Raw genomic sequence first — 19351 nt, forward strand, 5'->3', positions numbered from 1 at the left:
CAAAAAAGTTAGGAAACTGTGTAAAATGCCAATAAAACCAGAATGCAATGATTTGAAAGTGTCATAAACACATATTTTATTTATAATAAAACAATGTTTGAACTAAGAAAATGTATAATTTTAAAGAAAAATAGGATCATTTTGAATTTGAGGAACAAAAAAAAGATGTCCAGGTTCTGTTGCAGTTCAATGGAATGCACATCATAAAGCAAAAAATACAACAAAGGACACCCACAACTGTTGAGCAGCTAGAATCCTGCACAAGACTTCAGCAAATGGTCTCTTTAGTTCCCAGATGTATATGGACAGAAGGTGTTTCCACAGCGCTCCTGAGTTTACTGGTTGGTGCGTCAGTAATAATGGTCCGCAGGGAAACACAGTGCTCAGTGTGTAGTTAAATGAACTAAACGATTTTTTGTTTTCTAATTACTTTAGTTACTTTAAGAATCGAACCATCTCACACACACACACACGCATATATATATATATATATATATATATATATATATATATATATATATATATATATATATATATATATATATATATATATACTAGCTAAAAGTACCCGTGCTTCGCTACGGAAGGCAGAACGCTAAGCAATATGGCAATAAGCAGTAAGCACTGAGCAGGACTGGATGATCAGAGATCAGAACGTAACGTCAACAAATAACGTACTACCCCTTTGTAGTACCGATACAGGGCAAACTACTTTGAAATTAATTTTTATCGGGCATCTAACATGTAATAAGAAACAATGTACTAAGTTTCATTAGGATCTGTAATGTTATTTCGAAGAGTTTACAAAGCGTGAGAAATCGCGTTTTTCGCGAGTTAGCCGCGATCCAGGCCGAATTTTTCAAAACCCTTTCTTAGTGAGCACCTAAGACCCAAGAGGAAGGTATGTGCCAAATTTCATTGCAATCCGTTCAGTGGTTTTTGAGATTTCGTGATGAGTGATTGAGTCAGTCAGTGGTATTTGAGCTTTATATATATATATATATATATATATATATATATATATATATATATATATATATATATATATATATATATAATTCATATTTTTTATTAATATTGTTAAAGCAGGTATTATTACACAACATTGAATATTCCCTTGCATCATTTGTCTTTTGTCTTACAACCCCCCCCCCCCCCCCCCGCCCACACACACACACACACACACACACACACACACAAACACACACAAACAGGCACAGAAGCTTGAAGAAACTGCCCAGACAGGCTGCGCGCTCTGAGCGTCAGTTTCACAAATCAGTTCATTCCACCTGTGCGCACCGGTAAAAAAGGAAAAGACGGACTCTGCTCGTTCATTCTAACGGATTTCAGAGCGTCAGAAGAAGCAGGATTAAGCTTTTACATCTGAATCTTGGTGTCTACTCTAATTTTCTTTATTTCTTCTCCTGTTTTGGTTACTGCTCACATGGAGACTGCATTCTGCTAGAATTGACCTGCAACATGCTCTGTTTCTCACAGCTGCTTCTACATACAATAACCAGCAACCAGTTTTGAAGACAACAAGGTAATAATACAATTAAAGAGAATTAAATGTGTAGTTCAGGGATTTGATTTTGTTCACTTTGAAAAGAATTGAAGTTCTATCTAGTGTGTGTGTGTGTCTGTGTCTATGTGTGAGTGTGTATATAAAAGAACAATTATAATACAGTTAGTAAAATAACAGCAAAATTGTGTATAGGGATACTTTAAGGCTCATTATAAATATTATATATTTCTCATAATTATAAGGATAATTATAAAGATTATTATAAGAATTATATAAAAATAAAGAAGAATTATGTAGAAATAAAAGTAACAAACTTTTCCTTGGATTCACCTGGAAATGTGACCATATCGTATACCTTTCGTATAAATACCTTAAAGGACATTATTTAAGGTTTCATGTACCTGTGAACTGGTTCTAAAGGTATGCTTCATACCCCTTCCACGACCAGGAATAACCGTCAAAGGGGCCATGCAGTAATAGTATTCAGTTCAGTGTTTTTTGTACAGAAATATAAAGATTGCAAATATAATATATGCGTGAGTCAGAGGTGATGGTGGTGAGCGCAAAAACTCCATGAGATGGTATCAGGAAGAAACCAATGAAAGGAACCAGATTTAAAAGGGAACCTCATCCCTATTTGGGTGACCCAGAATGACCATTCATTACAGTTCCATCATTATTTAGGTTATGAATTGTTCAGTCATGGAGACTTGAATGCAAATGTTTATGGCAGCTGTAGTCCCCGAGCCATTGTAGAGAACTTTTTAGATTAATTACAACCTAAATCCAGCTTCGAGGTACCTGAGTTTAAACCTCCACAGTAACATCATGGATCTTCAGGCTGTTCATGTGGAGAAGATCCTCAGCTGCAGTACAGAGTAGTATTTAATTGAAAAGAACTCCATCCAGAATTGGGGCGTCAGGATGAATCGAAGAGGTTCAAAAAGAAGAAAGGAACAGGATCACTTGTACCTCATGTAGTGTACAGTGTGTACAAGAGACTCGGGCAAGACTAGCTATGGCTGCATGTTTAAAAGAGAGAGCCAGGAGATAACACAGACATGATGGACATGACCATCACAGCAGTGTTTAAGAAAACTAAAGAAAATGTGAGAGGTGCTTGACGGTGCAGAAACCTGTGCGCTCTGTTCTTAGTGTGAACTATTAGACACGTTCCTCCTGAGCATTTCATTGCCTGGGGTTGCCGGTTTTTCAAGGGGGCGGGGCCAGTGATGTCAACACATTACACAGCTTTAATCTGACCTCGCTGAACCTTGAATTGTTTCATTCCTCTATTTCCTATACTATATATTAGGAACTATATATTAGTTCCTTCTAGGAGAAGGGGTAGACTTTTGATCAGAAGGTTGTGAGTTTAAATCCCAGCACCAATAACCTGCCACTGCTAGGCCATTGAGCAAGACCCTTAAACCCTCAACTGCTTAGTTGTATAAATGAGATAATCGTAGGTTGCTCTGGATAAGGGCATCTGCCAAATGTCAAACGTGTTATAGCAGCTATAAACGTAAAAAAACTAACTTTTTTCCACTCTTAAGAACTTATAAATACATCGTTCCAAAGGTCTCCTTCCTGATGTCTTGAATCGTTTCCTTACATTGTACACGACAGAAACTATTAAAATTGCATTAGAAATACTACTACTAATAATAATAATTATTATTATAATAATTTAAAAACTGATTTGTATTTTGTGCTATATAGGTCATTACTTAATGCCTTTAGATTTGAGAAATCATCAGCACTGTGGTTGTATAATGCAGTGTGGTATTTTTATCTCTGACACTAAAGACGTTTTCAGTATTTGTTCAAACTTTGGTTTAATTTTGTAAAAACAAATAAAAAATCTTTATACACTATATTACAATTAGCATGCTGGCTAATTGCTAAGTTTTGTAGACAGGTTTTTACTTGTCACAAATACTCTACAGCAGTGGTCCCCAAACCCCTGGCCACGGACCGGCACCGGTTCATGGGTCAATTGGTACCGGGCCACACAGAAAGAACACATAACTTACATTATTTCTCTCCGCCACATCTGTCTATGACTCACTCTTGATGCATGTCATGATGCCTCGGTCACATGTCTTACCTCCATCCTCTACCTTCTTAAAGGTGCTCCGGCCGCTAACACATAATACATTACTGCTTAATTCAAACCCCTAAGTAAATAAACAAACAACAACACAGTGGATTTAGAAAATACCAGTTTTTATGGTCATATCATTTTATTTTGTTGCATTTATCTGCCACACCTTAAAGGCCGGTCCATGAAAATATTGTCCGACATTAAACCGGTCTGTGGCGCAAAAACGGTTGAGGACCACTGATCTGCAGCACACATTGACATCTAATACCTGGGGTCAGAGCACAGGGGTAGCCATGATACAACACCCCTGGAGCTAAAATGGTTAAAGGTGCTGGGACTTGAACCCCTAATCTTCTGATCAATAACCCAAAGGCTTAACAATGAAGCCACCACTTCCCTGTTTTAGCCTAGTTTCAGTTTGTTTGTTTTTCAACATGGAAAGTTCGTTTTTTTAAATGTTTTATGGTAGCTTGGTAACATACAGTAGGTATTAAGTTTTGGGTTAGCTTGTTAAATCAAATAGCTTGTCATTTTTTTATTTAGCTGGCTATGTTGTTGATAGTATATATATATATAGGCTTAGGCCACCACCAGCCTAGTCCAAGGGTCTAAATTCTTTTTAATTTTCAACTGAGCTAAATGAAAAGTATAGACAGTAAAGCAACTTACTTTTGAGTAAGTTGTATCAGGTGTTTGTGCAAACATTTTCTTATTTCCAATACATTTTTCTGCCTAAGGAACAATTACTCTATACTTCATTAATTACCGACTGTCATATAAGCATTTCAAATATTTCTCTTATTTGAGTATTTATTTGGGCTTATTCAATCTCTTATTTAATATGAAAACATTTTATTTCCTTTTTACATAAAAAAACAAACAAAAAAACCCTGAATGCTTGTTCCTGTGTTTCTAAAACTTTAACACCTCAGATCCAGCTCAGCGGTCTTCCTCTCACTGATGGCTGGATTCTTCCAGCAATTACGACTCCTTCTTTGGAAAAATGGCCTGGGAGTCATCAGGCAGCCGGTGAGTTCAGTACAGTTTATATATGTCACATATTTCAGCAATATGTTTTGGTTTAGAGTTTAGTATTGAGTATTATTTCAGTAGACACTTTTAATAGGAGTGAACATCTCATGCCTCATCTCATCTCAAGTCTCCATTTTCTGGTATAATAACCTGCTCTCATCTGGGAAGATGTTTCACTAGATTTTGTGAACAATGGCCACAATGGTGTTAGTGAAGTCAGGTACTGTTGCAGGTGAAGTGAGACAGCCTGGGGGTGCAGTCAGTGTTTATAATTTTCAGTAGGATGGAGGTCTATAGCAGGAGATCTTCCACTCCAACTCATGGAAAGCATATCCTTATAAAGCTGTTTTTGTGGACAGGGGCATTAAAAAGATGTGGGTCTCCTAGTTCATGTAAAGGGGCAATTTCAATGTCACATCCAGAGACATTGTCCTGGGTCCTGTACAATTGTGTGGCTGCAACTTTGAGGGAGTGTCCTGGGTGTCCCAGTATGTTGTCAAAATGCTTTTTATTTACGACTGTTTAACATGTAAAAAGTAATAGAACAAATATATATATATATAAATATGATAAAACTATAATAAAAGGGTTAGGGTTTACAGAGGATTTCATTATGGATGAGTGGAAGAGGATCCCAGCAGCAACCTGTGCAGCTCTGGTGAATTCCATGCCCAGGAGGATTGAGGCAGTGTTAGATAACGATGTTGCTCACACTAAATAATTACACTTTGGACACAGTTTTGACGTTCATCTTGGGTGTACTCATTTTTGTTGACAGTTATTTAGACAATAATGGCTGTATTTTTTTTTACATTAAATCTGTACTGCTGTACAAACTGCACATTGACTTCTCTAAAATATACCCAGGTTTCATTTCTATAGTTTTGTCCCTTGAAAAAAATACTACAATGGTTGCTGAAATGTGAGGCATGTACTCAGTTTTGTGAGATACTGTAGATATTGACACTAGTCCAGATTTAAGAATGTGTGGTTTTGGTTCTCAGGGCTGGTCTCTGGTTCTCCTCATCTGGCCTGTAGTGATCTTCATCATCCTAGCAATCACCCGCTCACAATTTCCTCCAGTACTCAAAGACACATGTAAGTCGACAGCTCATTTCATTTCATTTCATTACATTACATTTCATTTGGTTTCATTTCACAATCTATGACATCACATCCTGTGTATGAGAATAAGTAGGAAGTTTGTGCTGGTTTGAAAACCACTCACTCAGGGTTCTTGCTTAGGTACAAGATATGTACTGTTTTACTGTAAGATTCCAATTAAGATCTTTGCTGGTTCTTCAAGAACTAAAGAACTTATTAACGTATAGATTATAAAGAAGCTCCATAGAGGTTATATAAGGTCATATAAGAGTGTAGATCCTGATCCTGCCAATTTTACACTCAGGATCCACAATATGTTTCTGGGGTTCGAAGTTCTCCAAAAATTTCTGTTCCATTTTTTGTTTATAATATATGTTTTATAATATTCTTTTATTTTTATAAACACTCCAGCTTCTAGGACAGTTTCCCTTGGGGCAGTGTTGACACCATTTTCCACAGTGTTTGTTTATAGATAACTCTAAACATTGTGTGAAGAAAACTTAGAGAATAATCTAGCACCAGAAAGGTTCTTTGATGTGTGTTCATCTTGGGGAAGTTGTTCTTCTTGTGTAGAACCCTGGAAAAATTACGCAAATATTAAACCCTTCACACTATATAAGACACACCAAGTGATTTACATAGTTTGAGGTTCTTTGCTTCCAACATGCAAAGAACCCACTGTGGTAGGGAAACCATATTTTGTGTGCTCAAGATTAGATTTTTACCTGGGTTCTACCAGGAACCCTTGTTAATCAGGAACCCCCTCTGTAGTCTGATTCTGTATGGAAAATTTAAAGGTTGAACCACCACATGAACACAGTGCAGTTTCAGGTTTCATTCTTCCAGAACAGGGTTCCACTTGGAACTGAATCTGATAAAGTAACTCTAGGTTAAATGGTTCTAGAGTAGTGTTCTGCTTGTAAGGGGCAAGTATGTCCTAGAGATTTTAATTTGGATGGGTTCTCTATAGAAACTGTAAAGATGACTACATAGTGCAGACTGTCTCAAGTTGTTCTTTTCTAAATGGGTTCTATTTGAGGTTCCCTATTGGATGGTTCGACATTAGGGTTCTCCATGTAAGGGACAATGACGTGCTCAAGATTTGAATTGGTATCTTTTATTAAGTGATATATTTTATTTTTTATTCTTATTTTTAATCGTTAAGGTTATTTGCATAGTTAGAGATTCTACCTGGACCTACCTTTTTATTTAGGAACCCTCTCTGTGGTCTGGTCCTGTACAGAACCCATAGGAGTTCCACCACATGAATACAGCTTTTCCTACAGGTTCATTCCTTCCTACATAGTTTCTTCTTGAAGCTCTCTGTTGTAGGGTTTTATGGTTATTTGCATACACATTGAACCTTTTCTTATAAAGAACCCTCTTTGGTCTGGTTCTGTATAAAAACTTCAAAGGTTCCACCACATGAATCCATAGTGCAGTTTTATCAGATTTTTTTTCTTTCCTAAATAAGTTCTTCTTGGAGCTCTCTGTAGTAAGGTTCTACATTAGGGTTCTTCCTGTATCTTTATTAAATAATATCATTTTTCAAATGTTAACGGGATTTGCAAGTTCTCTGTTGTAAGGTTTTCCATGTATAGGACAACTATATGCTCTAGATTTTATTTTGTATGGGTTCTACCGAGAACCCTTTCTAATAATGAACCCTCTCTGTGGTCTGGTTCTATTTAGAAATAAAAGGGTTCCATTAGGTAAATACGTTGTGCAGTTCCTTCCTAAATGGGTTCTATGTGGAACTCTTTGTGATAAAGGATGAATAGTTCTGCATTAGGGTTCTCCCTGTGAGGGGAAAGTACATGCTCTAGAAGGTTCTTTGCTTTTTAACTGGGTTCTCATTGTGCTTATAATGCTGTAGAACCAGGCAGTGCTTTTGTTGTACTGTTAATTTTGTTGTACTGAAAATTCCAAATGTTTAATTTTAACCTCAGTGGAAATTTTCATAGGAACCCTTTTCTGTTAAGGAACTCCAAAGTGTTGTATGGAGTCTAAGAAGAAAAGAAAAAAACGTCTGAAGATGACTAGGCAACCTTATTTTTAGAACGTTTTTTTTTTCTGTACACAACCCTGGTACACACCAGGCTACTTCCCATTTCACTCTTTTATAAGAGCATTGTGTTTTTTTTCCCCTGCATTGAACCAGTACAATAGAAGGTGGATGCAGGTGGATGGAGGTGTAACGCGATGCCGAGGCTCTTTTTTATAATCGCAAGAACCTTCCATAGACTTTCTGTGTCTAATTCTGTGTCTGCATTTATATTTCTATATTTATAAAAAATTAAGTCCCACATATTATCCAGACCCTGAATCCCAGATATGACATGAGGAAATCAGAAATGTGCTGATATGAGGATGGTTTGTGGTTTTGTTTTGCTTGGCAGTGTGTCATAGTGGCGTTTTTTTCCCGGCATGTATTGTTTACAGTGACACAGTAAAAGGCGTGAAAAAACCCGATGGTGTTTCGCATGAAAAGCTGGCTGCAACGGGATCCCGCTTCAAACCTGAACTCCACTGGGGTGTTATTCTTATACACAGCGTTGTTGCCTTGTGATTGGCCTCCGCTGGGAGCCGGTGTGCTTTCTGTGGTCTCTTTCTTCCTTTTGTGTGACTCTTGTCTACATAGATACGTGACGTCCAGGGAATAGGGATAAAGATCATTAAAAGAAGGACGGGTTGTTAACAGGCGGCCGATTGACGAGCATACACCTTATCACACCTTTTCAGGGTTTTATTGGAAGGTGGGATAAATTATATGATTTTTATATGGTTTTATTTATCCAAAGAAAATCAGATTTTTTTCACCTTTTTTTACCTTAATGTGAAAAAAATATAGATTTTTTCGTCTCAGGAGAGACACTTTGGTGAGTCACACAGGACGTATCTGCTGGTTTTGATCCTACGCTCGGATTACCGTCTGTGCTTTCCACGTGATCTGTCCATACGGGTTTCCTCCCACGCCCTAAAAAAAAAAAATTCCAGCTTGTGGATTGACCACACTTCAATTACCTCCATGCAACTGTGCATGTGTAAATATGTGTGTGTGTGTGTGTGTGTATGTGTGTGTGTGTGTGTGTGTGTGTGTGTGCACTATAATCGCCTGGAGCATTCCTACCTTACATCTTCTGTGATCCTAAACAGGAACTTGAAGACAATAATAAAAAAAACTGATCCAAGAAATCCGCTCCTAGATCGGACGCATATCCAAAACTATGATGAAGTGATTGTGAATGTAAACGAGGTGTAAAGAGCAGCTGAAAATCATAATTGAGTAAAAGTATAGATGCAAAAACTTAAGTTAAAGTCACCAATTCCAATAAGACTTGAGGAAAAGTCATGGTTTAAGATGCACCAGTCTTCGGCATGGAGACACGTGTTAGTGAAAAGCCAAAAACAGTTGATTTGTAAGGTTTTATTTCATAAAATACAAATCAAATTGTCCACCTCAACACAGCGTTAACCAACAACACAACAGCCTCTTCAATACGCCAGAAGAAAACAAAGAAAAAGACAAAGTATTAAAGCAGTCTTTCAAAAAGGGATCTACAAATAACAAATAAAATTGCACAATCACAAAGTAGAAGAACTGTTAGTATTTAATGGACAAATAAAATTATAATCTTTTGAGATAAAGTCAAACCAGATATTCAGTTCTGACTGTGATTTGATGCAACACTCGATTTTAGAGAGGAACAATGTTTTTCAACAAAAGCTGCTTCTCAAAGTGTTTGGAATGAACTCAAGCTCTTTCTGGACTGAAAATAAAGTCTAAAAAGTCGCTCACAGGCAGCAGATCTTCAACAGAGGTGCAGAATGTATTTGGTGACGCTCATCGTCTATAAAAATAGAGTGGCGTAAACATCTACTGAAAAACATCTACTGAATCATTGATGTAGTTGAGTCGAGAGTAAAAGTTGTTTATATCTTCGATAGTCTAATAGTAAAACTAGAAAGTAGACAAAAATTTTTTTTATTAAATACTTTACACTACTGCTAGTTCGATTATTAGAGTTTAACTTTAAAGGGACAAATGATTTATTTGCTATTTAGGGGAAAGGAATCGATTCCTATTGAACCCAATAACACTTTCATTCTGATCTTCAGCAGCAGATAAGAAGTATTTAGTTGGACATGACAGATAGACAGATCTGATCTAAACTGCACATAGAGTACTGTAGACTTCATGGGTGTGGACGACAGTATGCTGTGATGAAATGTTAAGAAATGCATGGCTACTCATGGAAAATGCAACAGCAGATATCTCGCTGTATGAAACACGTTTTGTTTTTGCGTATATCTTTTTGTAGATTGACAGGAGGAATTTGAGTGGAACCTGTTTGCTTTTCAGCAGCTTGATCTTATTATTTTAATTGAGACATTAGAGCTGAAGTAGAGGTTTGGTTTGGCTAGCAATTTTCAAGCTCCGCCCACTTCATGCTTTCAAGCTTTTATATATATATATATATATATATATATATATATATATATATATATATATATATATATATATATATATATATATATAAATTTTTTTTATTTTTTTCGGACTATAAGCCGCTACTTTTTTCCCACGCTTTGAATCCCGCGGCTCAAACAACGAAGCGGCTAATTTAGGGATTTTTCCTGGGTTTTTCCCGGTTTCACAAACTTTAAGCAAAAAAACTGAGCCCCATAACATTAGACCAATGAAATTGCAGAACGGGTTCAGGTGAACCAATGAAACTCTTTATATTAAATCAAATGCGCTCCAACTGAATCGGGCCGCACCACATCATAAATATGGATGATGTTCATCTGACGTTTGACCTGCCGCTCACTCGGACTGGAAATGCGAATCATTCGTCACGCTGAAAACAACCGGGCATGAAAACACACTTCACCTGTGTTCTGAGCTGCACGGCATCGAGAGAAAAACTTCACCGATGGTGATTTTTAATCGCACCACGATGCCGAAAGAAAAACTCCCGAGAGAAATAGTTGTGAAAGGAAGGAGGAAGACAGTGAACAATGACTTTCTTGGTAGGCTACTGTTTAGATACAAGCCGTGTAACAGACACTGTTTTTCATTAAAGCCTGTGTAAAGTTCATTAGTTTCAGTGTAGACACCTGCGGCTTATAGACAGGTGCGGCTTATTTATGTTCAAAATAAAAATCTTTGTCAAATTCAGTGGGTGCGGCTTATAATTGGGTGTGTTTAATAGTCCGGAAATTACGGTACATATATACATAGATGGACCATCAAAGCAGACATTACAAGCCTGTTTTCACTGCACTGATTGGAGTGTTTTTGAAGCTGCTGCCAATAAACTCACAGACTCTATCATTTTATATTAGCTTCTGTGAGAATATATGAATTTCTAACAGGACTTGTTTAACATACAACAACGATAAGCCATGATTCACAGCAAGACTCAGGCCACTAACACAATGACAAAGAAGATTACAGTGGCAAAAATGAGATACACTAAAAAAGCTGGGACAGTTTTTAGCCAACGACCCTGCTTCAGTGTGGAAAGGCCTGAGACATCACAAGACACCATCCGTCTGGATGAGCACTACAGAGCTACAGAGCACCGAACACCGAAACGCCAGGCACAAGAAAAGTTTCTTCCCCAGGCAATTTACCTCATGAACACTTCAATTCTCTCCATATTGTTCAATACTAATGGAAATATGTGCAGTACCACTTTTAACTAATATAAATCTGTACGGTTCTGTGCAATATTACTCCTTATTTATTTTACTTAAAAAGGTTTAATAACTTTTATTATTTTGTTTTTATTTTATTTTATATTTAATATACTTTTTACGTAGTTTTTTTTATGTGCAACTGGAAACTTCTGTCACCGAAAAACAAATTCCTTGTGTGTTTGTATATATACAGTATATATAAATATATATACACACACACACACACACACACACACACACACACACACACACACACACACACACACACACACACACACACACACAAAGCTTATTTCTTGCTATGTTTTTGTTCATATCCAAACCTTAAAATATTAAAATAAGACAATTAAAAAATATAGAAATGTTAAAAGCCACAATTAACAAGAAACACAGGAATGTATATGTATGGATAATACAAAAAAATATATATATTATTATTATTATTATTATTATTATTATTATTATTATTATTATTATTATTATTATTATATAAAATTAATAATAATTTTGTATTTTCATTTTTACTTTGAAAACAAATTCATTTAATTTTAAATTCAAACAATTAACAAGAATTTATTTATCTAAAAAAAACAAAACAAAACTGTTTTCATGGAATATTTCAGTTCTTTCTCTGCTGTAAGCCAAGACAGGGTGTGCTGTTGTCACTTGTACCACTCCTACACAGTAACATAGGAATATCCTCATCAGAATCCAGCCTGATGACATTCCTGACTTTGTGCTGTCATGCTGTTTTTTTTGAATGATTATCATGTTTGCTGAAAGTGGAGTGAAAACATATACAGAAATATATTTGACATATATATTTTAAACATTTTGATGGCTTCACCATTCAAATTTTTAGACTTTCTCTTCTGTTCTAGCCCAAATTGTACACAGGGTATATAATGAGGCATTTCTTTCAGGTCAGCTTTCATGTTCAGGCATCCAATTCATTGTTCTTAAAGAAAGCTAAAGAGCCACTGCTTCACAATAGTTACAGTCATATTTCTTTGTTAAATGTGAATTTAAAAATCCTAATAATAAAAACCCTCTCTTCGAATTCTGACAATGCCGACTTTTTATTGTCCCTCAATGCTGAGAAGACACTCGATAGGGCTGAATGGGGGTATTTGTATTTAGCTCTAATTTTATAGCATGGATTTGGTTATGATACTTTTCCCCTGTTTCATCTGTGCACACCAATGCAACACATTCTAAAAGCTTACCCCTGCGCCGAGGTACACGCCAAGGTTGACCTCTTTTGCCTCTACTTTGCTTTGGCAATAAAACCATTGGCTCGGAATTGAGGAAAAGTTTGAAGGCATTACTCGGTTTGGAACCTCTTATAAACTGTCCCTCTATGCAAATGGCCTTCTTTTATATACAGTGAGGAAAATAAGTATTTGAACACCCTGCTATTTTGCAAGTTCTCCGACTTAGAAATCATGGAGGGGTCTGAAATTGTCATCGTAGGTGCATGTCCACTGTGAGAGACATAATCTAAAAAAAAATCCAGAAATCACAATATATGATTTTCAAACTATTTATTTGTATGATACAGCTGCAAATAAGTATTTGAACACCTGTCTATCAGCTAGAATTCTGACCCTCAAAGACCTGTTAGTCTGCCTTTAAAATGTCCACCTCCACTACATTTATTATCCTAAATTAGATGCACCTGTTTGAGGTTGTTAGCTGCATAAAGACACCTGTCCACCCCATACAATCAGTAAGAATCCAACTACTAACATGGCCAAGACCAAAGAGCTGTCCAAAGACACTAGAGAGCGTCCTAGGTTCTTCCGCCCTGATGGCCTGCACCCCAGCAGAGTTGGAGCAGCAGTGCTATCAGATAACATCTCTAGGATACTTCACACCATCTGACTGGTAAGACATCAAGAAATCTTCAACTATAAGAACACGCATACTACAGACCAAATAGTTACAAGTTCACACACAGCCCAGTTTATAGAAACCGTATCTATTCCTCGGGTAGTAAAACCAAGAATTACATACACAAGATCCAGAAATAATCTTATTGCAGTTAAAACTGAAAAATGCCAGATAAACAAACACAACAAAGTTCTAAAGTTCGGTCTTTTAAACATTAGATCACTTGCACCCAAAGCACTGATTGTAAATGAGATGATCACAGATAATAATCTCTCAGCACTCTGTCTCACTGAGACCTGGATTAAACCAGGTGATTATATGGGTCTAAACGAGTCGACACCGTCAGGATATGTTTATAAGCATGAGCCTCGTCAGACTGGTCGTGGGGGGGGTGTAGGAACCATTTATAGTGCTTCTCTTAATGTTAGTCAGAGATTAGGATTCAGCTTTAAATCATTTGAAGTGCTCGTTCTTAAAATTGCACTTTCAGACATGCATAGAAAACTCGCTCTGGTCACCGTGTACAGACCCCCAGGGCCCTACGCTGATTTTCTTCATGAGTTTGCTTGTTTTCTCTCAGACCTCTTGATCAGTTTTGATAAAGTGCTGCTTGTAGGAGATTTTAATATTCATGTAGATGATGCAAACGATGCCCTAGAATTATCATTTGTCGATTTACTAAACTCTTTTGGAGTTAAACAAAACGTCACCAGACCAACCCACCGTTTTAAACACACACTAGACTTAATAATATCCCACGGAGCAGACGTCACTGATATAGATATTTTACCTCAGAATGACGACATCACAGACCATTACCTCATACTGTTCACACTACCGGTAGAGCAGATTAACAGTGTTTCACCACGGTATCGACTTGGTAGGACTATTGTTCAGACCACTAAGGACAGATTCATAAATAACCTGCCTGATTTATCTCAGTTTCACATTAAACCCATAACTGCTGATCATCTTGATGAGATGGCGAACAACATAGATCTTATCCTCACTAGCACTTTAGACACTGTTGCCCCCATCCGGTTAAAAAAGGTTCGAGAACAAGCACCTGCACCTTGGTATAATAGTCATACGCATGCCCTAAAGAGAACAACACGTAATCTGGAGAGAAAATGGAGGAAAACTAAATTGGAGGTATTTAGAATTGCGTATAAAGACAGTATGCTTAGCTACAGACAGGCGCTAAAAGCTGCTAGAGCTAAACACCTGAGCAAACTCATAGAAAATAACAAAAACAATCCCAGGTTCCTTTTCAGTACAGTCGCCAAATTAACAACAAATCAGGGATCTGAAAAATGTGTTCCATCACAGTTTAGTAGTGAAGACTTTATGAATTTCTTCACTGAAAAAATAGATAACATTAGAAAAACAATTGTGTCAGTTCAACCTCTGACAGCATCTCCCGACACAATCGTACTTACAACCCCACAACTACACTGTTTTACATGTATAGGACAGGAAGAGCTGTATGATGCTATTATGAAAGCTAAATCAACAACATGTCAGTTAGATCCAATTCCCACTAAACTACTGAAGGAAGTGTTATATACAGCTGGTGAGCCTCTTCTCAATATTATTAACTCCTCACTATCGTTAGGTCATGTCCCTAAATCCCTCAAGTTAGCAGTTATTAAGCCCCTCATTAAAAAACCTAATCTGGATCCAAACACGCTATCGAATTACAGACCAATTTCAAATCTCCCATTTATGTCTAAGATTTTAGAAAAGATTGTCGCTGCCCAGCTATGTAACCACTTGCAGGAGAACAATATCTTTGAAGAGTTTCAGTCAGGTTTTAGGCCCCATCATAGCACAGAAACTGCTCTAGTTAAAATCACTAACGACCTGTTTTTAGCTTCAGACCAAGGCTACATCTCCCTATTAGTTTTACTAGATCTTAGTGCTGCGTTCGACACTATAGATCATGATCTTCTCCTCGATCGCTTACAGAATTACATCGGTATTCAGGGACAGGCATTAAGCTGGTTTAAATCCTACCTGTCCAATCGTTACCATTTCGTAGATTTAAATGGAGAGCTATCCAGGATAATGCTAGTAAATTATGGCGTGCCACAAGGGTCAGTTCTAGGACCCCTGCTTTTCACAATATACATGCTTCCATTAGGAAATATTATTAGAAGGCATGGAATTAGCTTCCATTGTTATGCTGATGATACCCAGCTATATATTTCATCCAAACCAGGCGATACAGCTCAATTAGCTCGCATAACGGAGTGTGTTGAAGAAATAAGAGATTGGATGACCCATAACTTTCTGCTATTAAATTCTGATAAAACGGAGATTTTGCTCATCGGCCCAAAAAATAGTACACAGAAGCTCCAGCATCTCAGCCTGCATTTAGACGGTTGTTCTGTAACTACTAGTTCACCTGGAAGACCTGGAAGTTATTTTAGACAGAAACTTATTTTTTAAAAATCACATCACTCAAGTTACAAAAACAGCCTTCTTTCACCTAAGAAATATTTCTAAGCTAAGAAATATCTTATCTATATCTGATGCAGAGAAGCTCGTCCATGCGTTTATGACCTCTAGAATAGACTACTGTAATGCATTACTAGGTGGATGTCCTGCATCATTAATAAACAAGCTTCAGTTAGTTCAGAATGCGGCAGCAAGAGTTCTTACTAGGTCAAGAAAACACGATCATATAACCCCAATCTTATCGTCCCTACATTGGCTTCCTATTAAGTTTAGAAAAGACTTTAAAGTACTGCTACTCACTTATAAAGCACTAAATGGTTTGGCTCCCATGTATCTATCCAGTCTTTTAACACGCTACAATCCGTCACGCTCCCTGAGATCTCAAAACTCTGGGCTTCTAGTAGTTCCTAGAATAGCAAAGTCCACTAAAGGCGGTAGAGCATTTTCACATTTAGCTCCTAAACTCTGGAATAGTCTTCCTGACAGTGTTCGGGGTTCAGATACACTCTCCCAGTTTAAGTGTAGATTAAAAACATATCTTTTTAGCAAAGCCTACACATAACACACATCACACACATCACATCACAACCTTGTGTTTCAGAATATATGATTACATGCACATTATCAACTTGTGCTGTTAATATCATGAACAGCAGCTACGCTAATTCCTCTCCACTGCTTCTCTTTCTCTCCCCATCCCGAGGCATCCTTGAGGTTTGGCCAGCTCCAGTCACGCCCGTTCTCGTGAAGTTTATGTACCTATGGATGATCATGGAGAAGTAGATGCCGAGTGTTTAAAGGCCCTGGCATGGAGAAGCTGATGCTGGATCTATGATGATCACAAATTGTTCTGTATTGTTGAAAGATTTATGACCAAACTCTTGATGTCACCCATATGAGGATGGGTTCCCCTTTGAGTCTGGTTCCTCTCAAGGTTTCTTCCTCATATCATCCAAGGGAGTTTTTCCTTGCCACTGTCGCCACGGCTGCTCATCAGGGACAAACGCACACCATTCACCTTCACTGTTGTTTTCTGTAAAGCTGCTTTGAGACAATGTCTGTTGTGAAAAGCGCTATACAAATAAACTTGACTTGACTTGACTTGAGACAAAATTGTACACCTCCACAAGGCTGGAAAGGGCTACGGGGAAATTGCTAAGCAGCTTGGTGAAAAAAGGTCCGCTGTTGGAGCAATCATTAGAAAATGGAAGAAGCTAAACATGACTGTCAATCTCCCTCAGACTTGGGCTCCATGCAAGATCTCACCTCGTGGGGTCTTAATTATCCTAAGGAAGGTGAGAAATCAGCCCAGAACTATATGGGAGGAGCTGGTCAATGACCTGAAAAGAGCTGGGACCACCGTTTCCAAGGTTACTGTTGGTAATACACTAAGACGTCATGGTTTGAAATCATGCATGGCACTGAAGGTTCCCCTGCTTAAACCAGCACATGTCCAGGCACGTCTTAAGTTTGCCAATGACCATTTGGATGATCCAGAGGAGTCATGGGAGAAAGTCATGTGGTCAGATGAGACCAAAATAGAACTTTTGGGTCATAATTCCACTAAACGTGTTTGGAGGAAGAAGAATGATGAGTACCATCCCAAGAACACGATCCCTACTGTGAAGCATGGGGGTGGTAGCATCATGCTTTGGGGGTGTTTTTTTGCACATGGGACAGGGCGACTGCACTGTATTAAGGAGAGGATGACCGGGGCCATGTATTGCGAGATTTTGGGGAACAACCTCCTTCCCTCAGTGCGAGCATTGAAGATGGGTCGAAGCTGGGTCTTCCAACATGACAACAATGACCCGAAGCACACAGCCAGGATAACCAAGGAGTGGCTCTGTAAGAAGCATATCAAGGTTCTGGCGTGGCCTAGCCAGTCTCCAGACCTAAACCCAATAAAGAATCTTTGGAGGGAGCTCAAACTCCGTGTTTCTCAGCGACAGGCCAGAAACCTGACTGATCTAGAGAAGATCTGTGTGGAGGAGTGGGCCAAAATCCCTCCTGCAGTGTGTGCAAACCTGGTGAAAAACTACAGGAAACGTTTGACCTCTGTAATTGCAAACAAAGGCTACTGTACCAAATATTAACATTGACTTTCTCAGGTGTTCAAATACTTATTTGCAGCTGTATCATACAAATAAATAGTTATAAAATCATACATTGTAATTTCTGGATTTTTTTTTTTAGATTATGTCTCTCACAGTGGACATGCACCTACGATGACAATTTCAGACCCCTCTATGATTTCTAAGTGGGAGAACTTGCAAAATAGCAGGGTGTTCAAATACTTATTTTCCTCACTGTATAACTAACCCCACTTTATCATTCCCACCAATCCTCCAAATTATTTGTTTGACAAATTTTCTGGTTACGAATGAAATCTTTGAAGGAGCAAACTGTTCTCAGTCAATATAGTGGCTGACACTGTCTAAATATCCCTTACCCTTTAAGTGGGTTCAGTAAGTATTTAGATATTTAGATGTTTTTGTCACTAAATTAAATATTCTGCTAGATGCTTATAGGGAAGATATACGAAGATGAGCCTCATTTTCAATATTACTAATTGGCTGTATAAATTTGGGTAAAAGGACAATTCTGCCCAAATTCTTATACCTCTTCCAGCATATACTCATTTATAAAAACAAGTCTTTTTTCTCACTTTGAATAAGACAACTAACTCTTTTTTTGCAAATATACATGGATAAGAAGAAATTAAACTTGAACTTCCAACGTCGAAAATGGGCCCTGCCTTACCAAACGTTCAACTGGGCCTGCAATATTAACAAGCTTTTGTATTAGACTAACACCTCTAGAGCTCCTGAATATCATATGTGTGCCCAAATAGAATTGTCATCCTCAAAATTTTCACTTTATTCAATGATTTGCTCTCAGCTTGTCACTTTTTAATGTCTCCAACAGTTTAGTGGTGTCCAATACTTAATTAATTTTTACAGCAATTTATCTTTTCTACCATCATGTTCTGATTCAGTTTTTCGTGACTGGACTTATAGCCCTCAAAAGAAAACCTGCGAAACCTCCTCAAACTTACAATTTTGCTTAAACATTTTAGATTGTATCAAAAACAAATTTGTACAATGGGAGAACATCAATTCTATATATATATATATATATATATATATATGGTCTTATTATGTTAAATATATTTATAAAAATTTTTAATTCTACATTTAATAAAATACTTCAACGGAGGTTTTGGTGATGTTTCAGCGTAGTGTGCTGTGTTTTTTTCAGACATTTTGTACAAAATCAGTTTCCTCAATTTCCTAATGTTTCTCCTGACCCAAAAATGGACACAATTCTTTCTCTTAGCCAAGATAAATTGAATCTTTAAATTCTGACCCCTCTGATTCACTCAAGAATACCTAGGAACAAGATCTTAGGATCAAAAGCACTTAGGCCAAGCATCTAAACATTGGTACATTGGTAGCAGTGAAAAATATCTACATATGTACAGATTGGTAAGGCAATGATATATGATACATATTAATAATGTC

At 37.4% G+C, this 19351-nt stretch overlaps 1 protein-coding gene across 2 annotated transcripts in view; it reads left to right on the forward strand.

Moving 5' to 3' along the window:
* Positions 1-1202: 1202 nt before the first annotated feature.
* Positions 1203-19351, forward strand: part of LOC310723346 (uncharacterized protein) — a 42178-nt gene continuing 24029 nt past the window's right edge. For both annotated transcript variants that reach the window (XM_083536199.1, XM_083536200.1), the window contains exons 1-3: positions 1203-1543; positions 4551-4661; positions 5669-5762. In XM_083536199.1, the coding sequence (XP_083392325.1) occupies positions 4593-4661; positions 5669-5762 (163 nt within the window). In that variant the 5' untranslated portion in view covers positions 1203-1543; positions 4551-4592. The remainder of the gene's footprint in view (positions 1544-4550; positions 4662-5668; positions 5763-19351) is intronic.

The sequence above is a fragment of the Silurus aristotelis genome, assembly GCF_946808225.1.
Source record: "Silurus aristotelis genome assembly, chromosome: 3".
In the NCBI taxonomy this organism is placed as follows: domain Eukaryota; kingdom Metazoa; phylum Chordata; class Actinopteri; order Siluriformes; family Siluridae; genus Silurus; species Silurus aristotelis.